General features: G+C 43.1%; 2 protein-coding genes and 1 long non-coding RNA gene across 3 annotated transcripts in view; 1 reads left to right on the forward strand and 2 right to left on the reverse strand.

The window, feature by feature from the left end:
- Nucleotides 1–275: 275 nt before the first annotated feature.
- LOC123510449 (uncharacterized PE-PGRS family protein PE_PGRS54-like) lies at nt 276–7,389 on the reverse strand (the record flags this gene model as incomplete). The annotated part of the gene is made up of 4 exons (XM_045265640.1): nt 276–345; nt 418–692; nt 782–1,095; nt 6,195–7,389. Coding segments are annotated over 4 exons (1,854 nt in total), but the record flags the coding sequence as incomplete, so codon positions are not given.
- Nucleotides 7,390–11,912: 4,523 nt separating this feature from the next.
- LOC123510463 (glycine-rich cell wall structural protein 1.8-like) overlaps nt 11,913–16,304 on the reverse strand; it is a 20,717-nt gene continuing 16,325 nt past the window's right edge. Inside the window, 2 exon segments of the mRNA XM_045265655.1 lie at nt 11,913–13,679; nt 13,734–14,000. Of these exon segments, the coding sequence (XP_045121590.1) occupies nt 12,677–13,679; nt 13,734–14,000 (1,270 nt within the window). The 3' untranslated portion in view covers nt 11,913–12,676.
- Nucleotides 14,180–16,304, forward strand: part of LOC123510464 — a 13,516-nt gene continuing 11,391 nt past the window's right edge. Inside the window, exon 1 of the long non-coding RNA XR_006676509.1 lies at nt 14,180–14,221. This is a non-coding gene — a long non-coding RNA (uncharacterized LOC123510464). The remainder of the gene's footprint in view (nt 14,222–16,304) is intronic.

Consider the following 16,304-nt stretch of genomic DNA (forward strand, 5'->3'; position numbering starts at 1 on the left):
TTTAAAATTTGGGGTTGGAAAAATTTGGGGCCGAAATCTAATTTTTGGGTTTTTAAAAAAAAAAGGGGGTTTTCAACTTCTTTTGGGGGTTTCAAAAGGAAAAAACCCCCGGGAACCGGCCCCCCCCCTTTTTTTTTTTTTTTTTTTTTTTTTTGGGGGTTTTTTTTTTTTTTTTGGGGGGAATTAAAAAATTTTTTTTTTTTTGGGGGGGTTTGGTTTTTGGGGGGTTTTTTTTTTGTTTTTTTTTTTTTTTGGGGAGAATAGTAAAAATATTTTTACAAAAAATTTAAAAATTTTCCGTTGGAGTAACCGTTGCCGTTGCCGTTGACAGCGCCGTTGCCGTTGACGCGGCCGTTGGAGTAACCGTTGCCGTTAACGCGGCCGTTGGAGTAACCGTTGCCGTTGACACGTCCGTTGGAGTAACCGTTGCCGTTGACGCGGCCGTTGGAGTAACCGTTGCCGTTGACGCGGCCGTTGGAGTAACCGTTGCCATTGCCGTTGACAGCGCCGTTACCGTTGGTGTAACCATTGCCGTTGCCGTTGACAGCGCCGTTGCCATTGGTGTAACCGTTGCCGTTGACAGCGCCGTTGCCGTTGGTGTAACCATTGCCGTTGCCGTTGACAGCGCCGTTGCCGTTGGTGTAACCGTTGCCGTTGCCGTTCACAGCGCCGTTGCCGTTGCTGCCAGGAGTCTGGTAAAGGTTGACAGGTACACTAGGAGGCTGGTAGGAGTACCCATTGCCGTTGCCGTTGCCGTTGACTGGTAAAGTTGACATTACACAGCGCCGTTACCGTTGGTGTAACCGTTACCATTAACAGCGCCGTTGCCATTGGTGTAACCGTTGCCGTTGCCGTTGACAGCACCGTTGCCATTGGTGTAACCGTTGCCGTTGCCGTTGACAGCACCGTTGCCGTTAGCACCATTAGTATAACCATTACCATTGCCATTGGGAAGGCCGTATCTGGTTAATCCGTTTACTCTGCCGTTACCGTTGCCGTTAACGCCGTAGGTGTAGCCGTTACCGTTGCCGTTGCCGTTGCCGTTGCCGTGACTGTGTCCATTCAGTCTTGAAGCGAAGGAGACCCCGAGAAGAACTGCAGAGAGAGAGAGAGAGAGAGAGAGAGAGAGAGAGAGAGAGAGAGAGAGAGAGAGAAAGGAGGGAGGTGTTGAAAGTTCAATAATAAGTACAAAACGAGCAGTTGGGTGTGATGTATTATTTGTTGCGTTTCATGAAAATTCTAACTTTAGACAAATTGGTTTGTGTTTGATGACAGGCAGGATTATATGTGTGTGTGTGTGTGTGTGTGTGTGTGTGTGTGTGTGTGTGTGTGTGTGTGTGTGTGTGTGTGTGTGTGTGTGTGTGTGTGTGTGTGTGTGTCGATGAATGATAAAATAAGACTTCAGAAATTATTATATATAGTATGAATCACAGAATCAATGAATATGAATATATTAAAGCTTATATTTACACGTTTCCTACAGCACATTTTTCTTTGTTTCCTAACATATATATTGGTAAAAGAACAAAATATCAAAAGAAGCCATAGCAGTAACCAAACTCATCTTCCTTACCTCTAATTTCTTCCTTTTTTTTTTTTACCTTGATGGATGAAAAACACCAATAAAAATGACAAAAAAGTGATTTACTGATTGGCAGAGTGAATAACCAACTACTGAGAAGAGCCTGAGTAAACAAGGAGATAGAATAGATGAATAAAGACACATAATTCTTACCTGGGAGGATGAGGCAGGTAGTAACCCTCATGTCTGCCACAGAAACCACTCAGACACTCAAAGACACGAGTGAAAGAGAGCGAGGTGAAGAAACAGAGAGAGACGAAAGAAAACGGAGAGATCTTGATGTTTACAGTTCTTGGGGGCGGTGAGCGAACTACTAAGAGGTGTTGTCGAGGGAGTGATGCGTCTGTCTGCCTGTGTGTGCTTCCTTCCCCCTTATATACAGCAGTCAGCGCCGACCCTCACCAGTATGCGCTCTCTGAGGTCAAGGACGGTGAGAGAAATTGCGTTGAGGAAGGAAGGGGAAAGGAGGAAATGGGGATAAGGGAAGTTAAGAGAGGTGAGAGGATTGGGGAAAGTAAAGGGAGAGATGATGAGGTGATGGCTTAATACCCCTCAGTCTGGTCCCCAAGACCCTAAATCTCCTCAGTCTGGTCTTCAAGACCCTAATTCTCCTCAGTCTGGTCCCCAAGACCCTAAATTCTCTCAGTCTGGTCTTCAAGATCCTAATACTCCTCAGTCTGGTCTTCAAGACCCTAAAACTCCTCAGTCTGGTTCCCAAGACCCTAATACTCCTCAGTCTGGTCCCCAAGACCCTAATACTCCTAAGTCTGATCCCCAAGACCCTAAAAATTCTTAGTCTGGTCACCAAGACCCTAATACTTTTCAGTCTGGTCCCCAAGACCCTAAAACTCCTCAGTGTGATCCCCAAGACCCTAAATACTCCTCAGTCTGGTCCCCAAGACCCTAATGCTCTTCAGTCTGGTCAGCAAGATTCTAATACTCTAATACTAATAAAATTTAGAGATTTATTTTAAAGGAAAGGGAAAACCAGCCAAGAGCAACAAAAGGTTAAAAGAAATGTCCATTTGAAATGCCATTCCCTTAAAGAATGGTACAGAATTAGCCAAAAGTCAGGGACAAATGTCTTGAAGTCTCCCTCTTAAAAGAAGTCAAGTCGCAGGAAGATGGAAGTACAGAAGGAGGCAGAGAGTTCTAGTGTTTATCGGATAAAATTATGGATGATTGTGAGTACTGGTTAACTCTTACGTTAGGAAGTTGGACAGAATAGGGATGAGAGGAAGAAGAAAGCTTTGTGCAGCGAAGCCGTCTGAGGAGGGGAGGCATGTAAGATCAGTAGAGCAGTTAGCGCGAAAATAGCGATAAAAGAAAGAAAGCGATGCAGCATTTCGGTGGTGAGAAAGAGGCTGAAGACAGTCAATCAGATGAGTGGAGTTGATGACTACCTTGCAGAGTAGTCACTTGATGGCTATAACATTTTCAGTAGCGAGAGATATCACCGTACAGGGGGCGGTGTAATGTTTTACGTTAAAAGTAATCTTTGTCCTCGCGTTATGCCAACCTCAACCATTGCAAATATAGATGTCACTTTGAATTAAATCCTCGCAGTCATGAACAGCATGAATGTAAACAAATCACCTGGGCCAGACAAGATATCACTCAGGCTCCTTAAAGAAGCAAAAATCGAGCTTGTGAAACCTGTTACGATTTTATTAAATGAAACTTTATAAAAGGGGAAAGTCTCCCACGAGTGGAAGTTTGCAAATATCACGTCCAATTAAAAAAAAAAGGAAATAAATCGCTCCCAACCAATTACAGACCAATCAGTCTCACTTCAGTAGTGACCAAGCTGATGGAAAAGGTTATCAGAGACAAGATTGTTAAACCTCAACACGGTTTAGAAATAAGCACTCCTGCTTAACGAACCTACTAGACTTCTTCAATAAAGTTTTTAGCTCGTGTGACGAGACAAAAGCAAGTGATATTATTTATCTTGATTTCCATAAAGCTTTCGACACTGTCCCACATAAGTGAGTATTCAGCAAAGTTAAAGATAACTGCATAGCCGGAAATATTCTGAAATGGTTGGAAGACTTGCTCTACGACAGAAAGCAACGCGTTGTTATCAACGGAAAAGAGTCAGAGTGGCAAAACGTAAATAGTGGTGTTCCTCAAGGCTCTGCATTAGACCCAGTACTTTTCATAATATACATAAATGATGATGAAGGAATCAAGTGCAAAATAAGCAAATACGCTGACGGCACCAAAATGATGAGTAAAATAACGTCAGCGTCACAATGGCAAGAACTACAGTGTGACCTAAAACAAACTAATGTGCTGGGCAGAAAAATGGCAAATGAAATTTAATAGCGAAAAGTGCAAAGTCCTTCATATTGGGAACAACAATGTTCAAGCAAAATATGAAATGAAAAATGTACCTCTGGCAGTTGCTGAGAACGGAAAAGATCTTGGTGTTGTGATGCCTAAAGATCTGAACCCGAGTTAATACGGCACTGAAACAGTAAAGACAGCAAATAAATAAGTTGAGTTCATTGGAAGAACATTTGAATTTAAATCAGAAAAAGTTATCCATGCATTATATAACTCACTCGTGCGTTTCCAGCTCGAACATTACGTGCAGGTTTGGTTACCATTTTACAGAAAAGACATTGAAAAACTGGAAAGAATACAACGCAGAGTGACTAAAATGATTCCAAGATTAAAAAATAAGCCGTAAAAGGAACAACTGCAAGCATTAAGTCTATTAAGCTTATCTAAGCGCACGATAAGAGGAGACTTAATGGAAGTTTTTAAAATTTTAAAAGGATATAACAATCTTGATACAAAAAAGTATTTTATCCTTGATCATTCTAATACGACAAGGAATAATGGATTTAAGATTACACCCAAACCCTTCAAATCCCACGAGACAAAGCACTTTTCTCTTAACAGAATTGTTAATATCTGGAATAAGCTTCCTTCCCTTCACAAATTATAAACAGCGCTTCTGTTGTATCATTCAAAAGCAAAATTCACAAATATTTCAAAGTTAACCCTCAGCAAGCTCTCTTCTTGTCCGAATGATTAAATAAGATGTTATTTTTATTATTGTTTTGTCTTGTTTTGAGATGGACATGTAGAATTCAGCGTAGGGTGAACAGTAGAATCTCCTTTCATCCTTTCCTGTGAAAATTCCATGTCAGTTTTTCCATGTTGCATGGTACTTTTCCAATCTATTTTCCATGGGAGTGGTGGGTGGGGAGGAGCCTTCTTCTGTACTGTCCTGTGTGTCTTCCCTATTGATAGTTATAAGTAGTTACCAAGGAGCCTTGAAAGGACTAATAGGTCTGCTGCTGTTTGGTTTTCCTTTGTATTCCTTTGTATACTCTCCAGTTTGGCACACAAGACCCAAATACTCCTCAGTCTGCTCCCCAAGGCTCTGCTACTCCTCAGTTTGGCCTTGAAGACTCTAATACTCGTCAGTCTGGTCCCCAAGGCCCTGATATTCCTCAGTCTGGTCTTCAAAATCCTAATACTTTTCCGTTTGGTCCCCAAGACCCTAATACTCTTCAGTCTGGTCTTCAAGACCCTAATACTCCTCAGTCTGGTCTTCAAGACTCTAATTATCCTTTAGATACACCAAAAGACTATAATCTCTCTCTCTCTCTCTCTCTCTCTCTCTCTCTCTCTCTCTCTCTCTCTCTCTCTCTCTCTCTCTCTCTCTCTCTCTCTCTCTCTCTCTCTCTCTCTCTCTCTCTCTCTCTCTCTTTCAATATTATAATGTTTTCTTGTGTCTTTTTATCATGTTACTGCTGTGCTGTGATTATATTCATGTTTTTTCTTCAGTGTTTTTGTTTTAATGTATTTTGTTGTGGGCAATAAAATCATGGAGCAAGTTATCTTTCTTCCATATTTCCTTCACACATTCTTGGTAAATGAAAGCAATGAAACTCATGGGTATCCTTTCTTTTTATTTGATTTTCTTCGATGATTCGTAGACAGACGTCAATAATTTAGTGTTCATGGGGAAGGGTGTCTATGAAGCAATAAATTATGTAGCTACAAGAATTGGAGGAAGGACAGAGTGAGGCACGGGAAGCTCAGCCCTTTGGCACTTGAAACCCACCCAAGATAGAGATGTTCACCTGGCAGACAAATGTACAGGTAATCAATTAGACAATATAGAGAAAGCGGGAATATTTCAGGCTCTAGAATTATTTCATCTAGTCCTTTTGATACTGGTAGTTAATTTTAGCAGATAAACAAGACGGGAAACTCAAATGATGAATATTTATATCTTACTTCTTTTCTGAGAGTGAATCTTGTGTGGGTTTCCTTATTAGTTTCGGCTTCAGAGATATGAAGAATACAAAACATTTGCTTATTTTTAGTGAATAGTTATATGCGAATTTGGCAACACCTGTGGGAACCTGCAGCGAGAGGCAGAACAGTGCATGGTCGCTTCCCTAGTCTTTGAATACTCCTGGTTTGTTTTTTTATTATTTTTTTGTTTTTGTTTATAATTTTCCTTTTTTTTTTTTTTAATTTATTGAACCCTTTTCTTCATCGTTTGTTTGCATCGTTACCGCTGCACTGCGTCCCCTCATGGGACAGGGCGCCAAGGTGGGCGTTAGGGGGCGGGCGTCGCCTCAGCCTCGTGGGGTTTGGTACAGGTTGGCGGGAACGCTGGGGGGCTGGTACGAGTATCCGTTGCCGTTGCCGTTGACAGCACCATTACCGTTGACAGCGCCGTTACCGTTAGCGCCGTTGGTGTAACCGTTGCCATTAACTCCATTACCGTTGACGCCGTTGGTGTAACCGTTGCCATTAACTCCATTACCGTTGACGCCGTTGGTGTAACCGTTGCCATTAACTCCATTACCGTTGACGCCGTTGGTGTAACCGTTGCCATTAACTCCGTTACCGTTGACGCCGTTGGTGTAACCGTTGCCATTAACTCCATTACCGTTGACGCCGTTGGTGTATCCGTTGCCATTAACTCCATTACCGTTGACGCCGTTGGTGTAACCGTTGCCATTAACTCCGTTACCGTTGACGCCGTTGGTGTAACCGTTGCCATTGACTCCATTACCGTTGACGCCGTTGGTGTAACCGTTGCCATTAACTCCATTACCGTTGACGCCGTTGGTGTAACCGTTGCCATTAACTCCATTACCGTTGACGCCGTTGGTGTAACCGTTGCCATTAACTCCATTACCGTTGACGCCGTTAGTGTAACCGTTGCCATTAACAGCACCATTGCCATTCACTCCGTTCGTGTATCCGTTGCCATTGACTCCATTACCGTTGACTCCATTAGTGTAACCATTGCCATTGGCAGCACCGTTGCCGTTGACACGTCCGTTGGAGTAACCGTTGCCGTTGCCGTTGACGCGGCCGTTGGAGTAACCGTTGCCGTTGACGCGGCCGTTGGAGTAACCGTTGCCATTGCCGTTGACAGCGCCGTTACCGTTGGTGTAACCATTGCCGTTGCCGTTAACAGCGCCGTTGCCATTGGTGTAACCGTTGCCGTTGACAGCGCCGTTGCCGTTGGTGTAACCATTGCCGTTGCCGTTAACAGCGCCGTTGCCATTGGTGTAACCGTTCCCGTTGCCGTTCACAGCGCCGTTGCCGTTGCTGCCAGGAGTCTGGTAAAGGTTGACAGGTACACTAGGAGGCTGGTAGGAGTACCCATTGCCGTTGCCGTTGCCGTTGCCGTTGACAGCTCCGTTGCCATTCACAGCGCCGTTACCGTTGGTGTAACCGTTACCATTAACAGCGCCGTTGCCATTGGTGTAACCGTTGCCGTTGCCGTTGACAGCACCGTTGCCATTGTGTAACCATTGCCGTTAGTTATATACCATTACCATTGCCATTGGGAAGGCCGTATCTGGTTAATCCGTTTACTCTGCCGTTACCGTTGCCGTTAACGCCGTAGGTGTAGCCGTTACCGTTGCCGTTGCCGTTGCCGTGACTGTGTCCATTCAGTCTTGAAGCGAAGGAGACCCCGAGAAGAACTGCAGAGAGAGAGAGAGAGAGAGAGAGAGAGAGAGAGAGAGAGAGAGAGAGAGAGAGAGAGAGAGAGAGGTGTTGAAATTTCAATAATAAGTACAAAACGAGCAGTTGGGTGTGATGTGTTATTTGTTGCGTTTCATGAAAATTCTAACTTTAGACAAATTGGTTTGTGTTTGATGACAGGCAGGATTATATGTGTGTGTGTGTGTGTGTGTGTGTGTGTGTGTGTGTGTGTGTGTGTGTGTGTGTGTGTGTGTGTGTGTGTGTGTGTGTGTGTATCTATGTGTCGATGAAAGATAAAATAAGACTTCAGAAATTATTATATATAGTATGAATCACAGAATCAATGAATATGAATATATTAAAGCTTATATTTACACGTTTCCTACAGCACATTTTTCTTTATTTCCTAACATATATATTGGTAAAAGAACAAAATATCAAAAGAAGCCATAGCAGTAACCAAACTCATCTTCCTTACCTCTAATTTCTTCCTTTTTTTTTTTACCTTGATGGATGAAAAACACCAATAAAAATGACAAAAAAAAGTGATTTACTGATTGGCAGAGTGAATAACCAACTACTGAGAAGAGCCTGAGTAAACAAGGAGATAGAATAGATGAATAAAGACACATAATTCTTACCTGGGAGGATGAGGCAGGTAGTAACCCTCATGTCTGCCACAGAAACCACTCAGACACTCAAAGACACGAGTGAAAGAGAGCGAGGTGAAGAAACAGAGACAGACGAAAGAAAACGGAGAGATCTTGATGTTTACAGTTCTTGGGGGCGGTGAGCGAACTACTAAGAGGTGTTGTCGAGGGAGTGATGCGTCTGTCTGCCTGTGTGTGCTTCCTTCCCCCTTATATACAGCAGTCAGCGCCGACCCTCACCAGTATGCGCTCTCTGAGGTCAAGGACGGTGAGAGAAATTGCATTGAGGAAGGAAGGGGAAAGGAGGAAATGGGGATATGGGAAGTTGGGAGAGGTGAGAGGATTGGGGAAAGTAAAGGGAGAGATGATGAGGTGATGGCTTAATACCCCTCAGTCTGGTCCTCAAGACCCTAAAACTCCTCAGTCTGGTCCCCAAGACCCTAAATCTCCTCAGTCTGGTCTTCAAGACCCTAATACTCCTCAGTCTGGTCCCCAAGACCCTAAATCTCCTCAGTCTGGTCTTCAAGATCCTAATACTCCTCAGTCTGGTCCCCAAGATCCTAAAACTCCTCAGTCTGGTTCCCAAGACCCTAATACTCCTAAGTCTGATCCCCAAGACCCTAAAATTTCTTAGTCTGGTCCCCAAGTCCCTAATACTTTTCAGTCTGGTCCCCAAGACCCTAAAACTCCTCAGTGTGGTCCCCAAGACCCTAAATACTCCTCAGTCTGGTCCCCAAGACCCTAATGCTCTTCAGTCTGGTCCGCAAGATTCTAATACTCTAATACTAATAAAATTTAGAGATTTATTTTTAAGGAAAGGGAAAACCAGCCAAGGGCAACAAAAGGTTAAAAGAAATGTCCATTTGAAATGCCAGTTCCCTTAAAGAATGATACAGAATTAGCCAAAAGTCAGGGACAAATGTCTTGAAGTCTCCCTCTTAAAAGAAGTCAAGTCGCAGGAAGATGGAAGTACAGAAGGAGGCAGAGAGTTCTAGTGTTTATCGGATAAAAGTATGGATGATTGTGAGTACTGGTTAACTCTTACGTTAGGAAGTTGGACAGAATAGGGATGAGAGGAAGAAGAAAGCTTTGTGCAGCGAGGCCGTCTGAGGAGGGGAGGCATGTAAGATCAGTAGAGCAGTTAGCGCGAAAATAGCGATAAAAGAAAGAAAGCGATGCAGCATTTCGGTGGTGAGAAAGAGGCTGAAGACAGTCAATCAGATGAGTGGAGTTGATGACTACCTTGCAGAGTAGTCACTTGATGGCTATAACATTTTCAGTAGCGAGAGATATCACCGTACAGGGGGCGGTGTAATGTTTTACGTTAAAAGTAATCTTTGTCCTCGCGTTATGCCAACCTCAACTATTGCAAATATAGATGTCACTTTGAATTAAATCCTCGCTGTCATGAACAGCATTAATGTAAACAAATCACCTGGGCCAGACAAGATATCACTCAGGCTCCTTAAAGAAGCAAAAATCGAGCTTGTGAAACCTGTTACGATTTTATTAAATGAAACTTTATAAGAGGGGAAAGTCTCCCACGAGTGGAAGTTTGCAAATATCACGTCCAATTAAAAAAAAAAGGAAATAAATCGCTCCCAACCAATTACAGACCAATCAGTCTCACTTCAGTAGTGACCAAGCTGATGGAAAAGGTAATCAGAGACAAGATTGTTAAACCTCAACACGGTTTAGAAATAAGCACTCCTGCTTAACGAACCTACTAGACTTCTTCTATAAAGTTTTTAGCTCGTGTGACGAGACAAAAGCAAGTGATATTATTTATCTTGATTTCCATAAAGCTTTCGACACTGTCCCACATAAGTGACTAATCAGCAAAGTTAAAGATAACTGCATAGCCGGAAATATTCTGAAATGGTTGGAAGACTTGCTCTACGAGAGAAAGCAACGCGTTGTTATCAACGGAAAAGAGTCAGAGTGGCAAAACGTAAATAGTGGTGTTCCTCAAGGCTCTGCATTAGACCCAGTACTTTTCATAATATACATAAATGATGATGAAGGAATCAAGTGCAAAATAAGCAAATACGCTGACGGCACCAAAATGATGAGTAAAATAACGTCAGCGTCACAATGGCAAGACCTACAGTGTGACCTAAAACAAACTAATGTGCTGGGCAGAAAAATGGCAAGTGAAATTTAATAGCGAAAAGTGCAAAGTCCTTCATAATGAGAACAACAATGTTCAAGCAAAATATGAAATGAAAAATGTACCTCTGGCAGTTGCTGAGAACGAAAAAGATCTTGGTGTTGTGATGCCGAAAGATCTGAACACGAGTTAATACGGCACTGAAACAGTAAAGACAGCAAATAAATAAGTTGAGTTCATTGGAAGAACCTTTGAATTTAAATCAGAAAAAGTTATCCATGCATTATATAACTCACTCGTGCGTTTCCAGCTCGAACATTACGTGCAGTTTTGGTTACCATTTTACAGAAAAGACATTGAAAAACTGGAAAGAATACAACGCAGAGTGACTAAAATGATTCCAAGATTAAGCAAATAAGCCGTAAAAGGAACAACTGCAAGCATTAAGTCTATTAAGCTTATCTAAGCGCACGATAAGAGGAGACTTAATGGAAATTTTTAAAATTTTAAAAGGATATAACAATCTTGATACAAAAAAGTATTTTATCCTTGATCATTCTAATACGACAAGGAATAATGGATTTAAGATTACACCCAAACCCTTCAAATCCCACGAGACAAAGCACTTTTCTCTTAACAGAATTGTTAATATCTGGAATAAGCTTCCTTCTCAAATTATAAACAGCGCTTCTGTTGTATCATTCAAAAGCAAAATTCACAAATATTTCAAAGTTAACCCTCAGCAAGCTCTCTTCTTGTCCGAATGATTAAATAAGATGTTATTTTTATTATTGTTTTGTCTTGTTTTGAGATGGACATGTAGAATTCAGCGTAGGGTGAACAGTAGAATCTCCTTTCATCCTTTCCTGTGAAAATTCCATGTCAGTTTTTCCATGTTGCATGGTACTTTTCCAATCTATTTTCCATGGGAGTGGTGGGTGGGGAGGAGCCTTCTTCTGTATTGTCCTGTGTGTCTTCCTTATTGATAGTTATAAGTAGTTACCAAGGAGCCTTGAAAGGACTAATAGGTCTGCTGCTGTTTGGTTTTCCTTTGTATTACTTTGTATACTCTCCAGTTTGGCACACAAGACCCAAATACTCCTCAGTCTGCTCCCCAAGGCTCTGCTAATCCTCAGTTTGGCCTTGAAGACTCTAATACTCGTCAGTCTGGTCCCCAAGGCCCTGATATTCCTCAGTCTGGTCTTCAAAATCCTAATACTTTTCCGTTTGGTCCCCAAGACCCTAATACTCCTCAGTCTGGTCTTCAAGACCCTAATACTCCTCAGTCTGGTCTTCAAGACTCTAATTATCCTTTAGATACACCAAAAGACTATAATCTCTCTCTCTCTCTCTCTCTCTCTCTCTCTCTCTCTCTCTCTCTCTCTCTCTCTCTCTCTCTCTCTCTTCAATATTATAATGTTTTCTTGTGTCTTTTTATCATGTTACTGCTGTGCTGTGATTATATTCATGTTTTTTCTTCAGTGTTTTTGTTTTAATGTATTTTGTTGTGGGCAATAAAATCATGGAGCAAGTTATCTTTCTTCCATATTTCCTTCACACATTCTTGGTAAATGAAAGCAATGAAACTCATGGGTATCCTTTCTTTTTATTTGATTTTCTTCGATGATTCGTAGACAGACGTCAATAATTTAGTGTTCATGGGGAAGGGTGTCTATGAAGCAATAAATTATGTAGCTACAAGAATTGGAGGAAGGACAGAGTGAGGCACGGGAAGCTCAGCCCTTTGGCACTTGAAACCCACCCAAGATAGAGATGTTCACCTGGCAGCCAAATGTACAGGTAATCAATTAGACAATATAGAGAAAGCGGGAAAATTTCAGGCTCTAGAATTATTTCATCTAGTTCTTTTGATACTGGTAGTTAATTTTAGCAGATAAACAAGACGGGAAACTCAAATGATGAATATTTATATCTTACTTCTTTTCTGAGAGTGAATCTTGTGTGGGTTTCCTTATAATATATGAAGAATACAGAACATTTGCTTATTATTAGTGAATAGTTATATGCGAATTTGGCAACACCTGTGGGAACCTGCAGCGAGAGGCAGAACAGTGCATGGTCGCTTCCCTAGTCTTTGAATATTCCTGGTTTGTTTTTTTTATTATTTTTTTTTTGTTTTTGTTTATCGTTTTCCTTTTTTTTCCTTTTTTTTTATTCAACAATTTTCTTCATCGTTTGTTTGCATCGTTACCGCTGCACTGCGTCCCCTCAGCGTGTGAGGCTCAGGTGTGTGTGAGGTGGGTGAGATGTGTGTGGGTGTGTGTGGCTGTGTGGTTGGGTGGTCGCCATCAGGGTGGGATTGGGCGCCAAGGTGGGCGTCAGGGGGCGGGCGTCGCCTCAGCCTCGTGGGGTTTGGTACAGGTTGGCGGGAACGCTGGGGGGCTGGTACGAGTATCCGTTGCCGTTGCCGTTCGCAGCACCATTACCGTTGACAGCGCCATTACCGTTAGCGCCGTTGGTGTAACCGTTGCCATTAACTCCATTACCGTTGACGCCGTTGGTGTAACCGTTGCCATTAACTCCGTTACCGTTGACGCCGTTGGTGTAACCGTTGCCATTAACTCCATTACCGTTGACGCCGTTGGTGTAACCGTTGCCATTAACTCCGTTACCGTTGACGCCGTTGGTGTAACCGTTGCCATTAACAGCTCCATTGCCATTCACTCCGTTCGTGTATCCGTTGCCATTGACTCCATTACCGTTGACTCCATTGGTGTAACCATTGCCATTGGCAGCACCGTTGCCGTTGACACGGCCGTTTCCGTTGATTCGACCGTTGGAGTAACCGTTGCCATTTACACGACCGTTAGAATAACCATTACCGTTGACAGCACCATTTCCGTTAACGCGTCCGTTGGAGTAACCGTTGCCGTTGCCGTTGACGCGGCCGTTGGAGTAACCGTTGCCATTGCCGTTGACAGCGCCGTTACCGTTGGTGTAACCATTGCCGTTGCCGTTGACAGCGCCGTTGGTGTAACCGTTGCCGTTGACGCCGTTGCCGTTGGAATAACCGTTGCCGTTGCCGTTGACAGCGCCGTTACCGTTGGTGTAACCATTGCCGTTGCCGTTGACAGCGCCGTTGCCGTTGGAATAACCGTTGCCATTGCCGTTGACAGCGCCGTTGGAATAACCGTTGCCATTGGTGTAACCATTGCCGTTAACAGCACCGTTGCCGTTGGTGTAACCATTGCCGTTGCCGTTGACAGCGCCGTTGCCATTGGTGTAACCATTGCCGTTAACAGCACCGTTGCCGTTGGTGTAACCATTGCCGTTGCCGTTGACAGCGCCGTTGCCATTGGTGTAACCGTTCCCGTTGCCGTTCACAGCGCCGTTGCCGTTGCTGCCAGGAGTCTGGTAAAGGTTGACAGGTACACTAGGAGGCTGGTAGGAGTACCCATTGCCGTTGCCGTTGCCGTTGCCGTTGACAGCTCCGTTGCCATTCACAGCGCCGTTACCGTTGGTGTAACCATTGCCGTTGCCGTTGACAGCACCGTTGCCATTGGTGTAACCGTTGCCGTTGGTGTAACCGTTGCCGTTGCCGTTGACAGCACCGTTGCCATTGGTGTAACCGTTGCCGTTGCCGTTGACAGCACCGTTGCCATTGGTGTAACCGTTGCCGTTGCCGTTGACAGCACCGTTGCCGTTAGCACCATTAGTATAACCATTACCATTGCCATTGGGAAGGCCGTATCTGGTTAATCCGTTTACTCTGCCGTTACCGTTGCCGTTAACGCCGTAGGTGTAGCCGTTACCGTTGCCGTTGCCGTTGCCGTGACTGTGTCCATTCAGTCTTGAAGCGAAGGAGACCCCGAGAAGAACTGCAGAGAGAGAGAGAGAGAGAGAGAGAGAGAGAGAGAGAGAGAGAGAGAGAGAGAGAGAGAGGTATTGAAAGTTCAATAATAGGTATAAAACGAGCAGTTGGGTGTGATGTATTATTTGTTGCGTTCCATGAAAATTCTAACTTTAGAGAAATTGGTTTGTGTTTGATGACAGGCAGGATTACATGTGTGTGTGTGTGTGTGTGTGTGTTTCACTGTTTGATCTGCTGCAGCCTCTGACGAGACAGGCAGACGTTACCCTACGGAACGAGCTCAGAGCTCATTATTTCCGATCTTTGGATAGGCCTGAGACCAGGCACACACCACACACCGGGACAACAATGTCACATCTCCTCGATTTACATCCCGTACCTACTCACTGCTAGGTGAACAGGGGCTACACGTGAAAGGAGACACACCCAAATATCTCCACCCGGCCGAGGAATCGAACCCCGGTCCTCTGGCTTGTGTGTGTGTGTGTGTGTGTGTGTGTGTGTGTGTGTGTGTGTGTGTGTGTGTGTGTGTGTGTGTGTGTGTGTGTGTGTGTGTGTGTGTGTGTGTGTGTGTGTGTGTGTGTGTGTGTGTGTGTGTGTGTGTGTGTGTGTGTGTGTGTGTGTGTGTCGATGAATCATAAAATAAGACTTCAGAAATTATTATATATAGTATGAATCACAGAATCAATGAATATGAATATATTAAAGCTTATATTTACACGTTTCCTACAGCACATTTTTCTTTGTTTCCTAACATATATATTGGTAAAAGAACAAAATATCAAAAGAAGCCATAGCAGTAACCAAACTCATCTTCCTTACTTCAAATTTATTCCTTTTTTTTTTTTTTACCTTGATGGATGAAAAACAACAATAAAAATGAAAAAAAAGTACTTTACTGATTGGCAGAGTGAATAACCAACTACTGAGAAGAGCCTGAGTAAACAAGGAGATAGAATAGATGAATAAAGACACATAATTCTTACCTGGGAGGATGAGGCAGGTAGTAACCCTCATGTCTGCCACAGAAACCACTCAGACACTCAAAGACACGAGTGAAAGAGAGCGAGGTGAAGAAACAGACAGACGAAAGGAAACGGAGAGATCTTGATGTTTACAGTTCTTGGGGGCGGTGAGCGAACTACTAAGAGGTGTTGTCGAGGGAGTGATGCGTCTGTCTGCCTGTGTGTGCCTCCTTCCCCCTTATATACAGCAGTCAGCGCCGACCCTCACCAGTATGCGCTCTCGGAGGTCAAGGACGGGGAGAGAAATTGCGTTGAGGAAGGAAGGGGAAAGGAGGAAAGGGGGAAAGGGGGAGAGGTGAGAGGATGGGGAGAAGTAAGGGGAGAGAGAGGATGAGGTGATGGCGCGCGCTGATCGTGAGCCACTTTAGTGAAGGATTAATGCTTGAAGGAGAGAGAGAGAGAGAGAGAGAGAGAGAGAGAGAGAGTGATAGCAAAACAAGATTGATTTTCCATTTAAAATCAGCTGTATTGTGGTTCGTTTTCCTTAGCAGAGAGTGTGTCAAGGCAACGCTTTTTATCTTTCCATGCGTTGTTTATCAAATATGTGTTGTTATGAATATTTTGTATCATTACGCTGTTTATTTATTGAGTTGTTGTTTGAATTGAAGGAAGGACGTGTAATAATCTCTATTGTTAGGGTACTTATTACCATCAAAATACATGCGCTCTATATTTAATTGAGGATGTTCAGTGAGTTACGAATATTCCTTGTCATTTCGTACTTTTTCCTCTTGATTTAGTGATTGAAAGATAGAAGGAATGACGTTACTTTGATTGTTAATTTTTTATCATTTTTTTTATTGCCCATATGTTTGTTATTGTCTATATTCTCTAAGCTGTTATGGGTATTACTTGTCATTACCTTACTTGATATTCATTTACCATCTCAATCATGGAAGGAATGACGAGTATTTTCCTTCCCTTCATTTTACTCTAACATTATCTGCATTCCTTTGTCCTCCGCTATGATGGTAATGCATTTTTATAAACTTTTATCCATTCATGAAAGTTTCTCATCCTTTTACCTTACCGGGAATCTCCATCGTAAATTTCAACCGAAGCTATCTGATAAATAGCAAATTAGTGTAATAGACTCCACGTTTTGCCAAGAAATATTGCCCAATGTCAC

Source organism: Portunus trituberculatus, chromosome 29 (genome assembly GCF_017591435.1).
Source record: "Portunus trituberculatus isolate SZX2019 chromosome 29, ASM1759143v1, whole genome shotgun sequence".
Classification (NCBI taxonomy): domain Eukaryota; kingdom Metazoa; phylum Arthropoda; class Malacostraca; order Decapoda; family Portunidae; genus Portunus; species Portunus trituberculatus.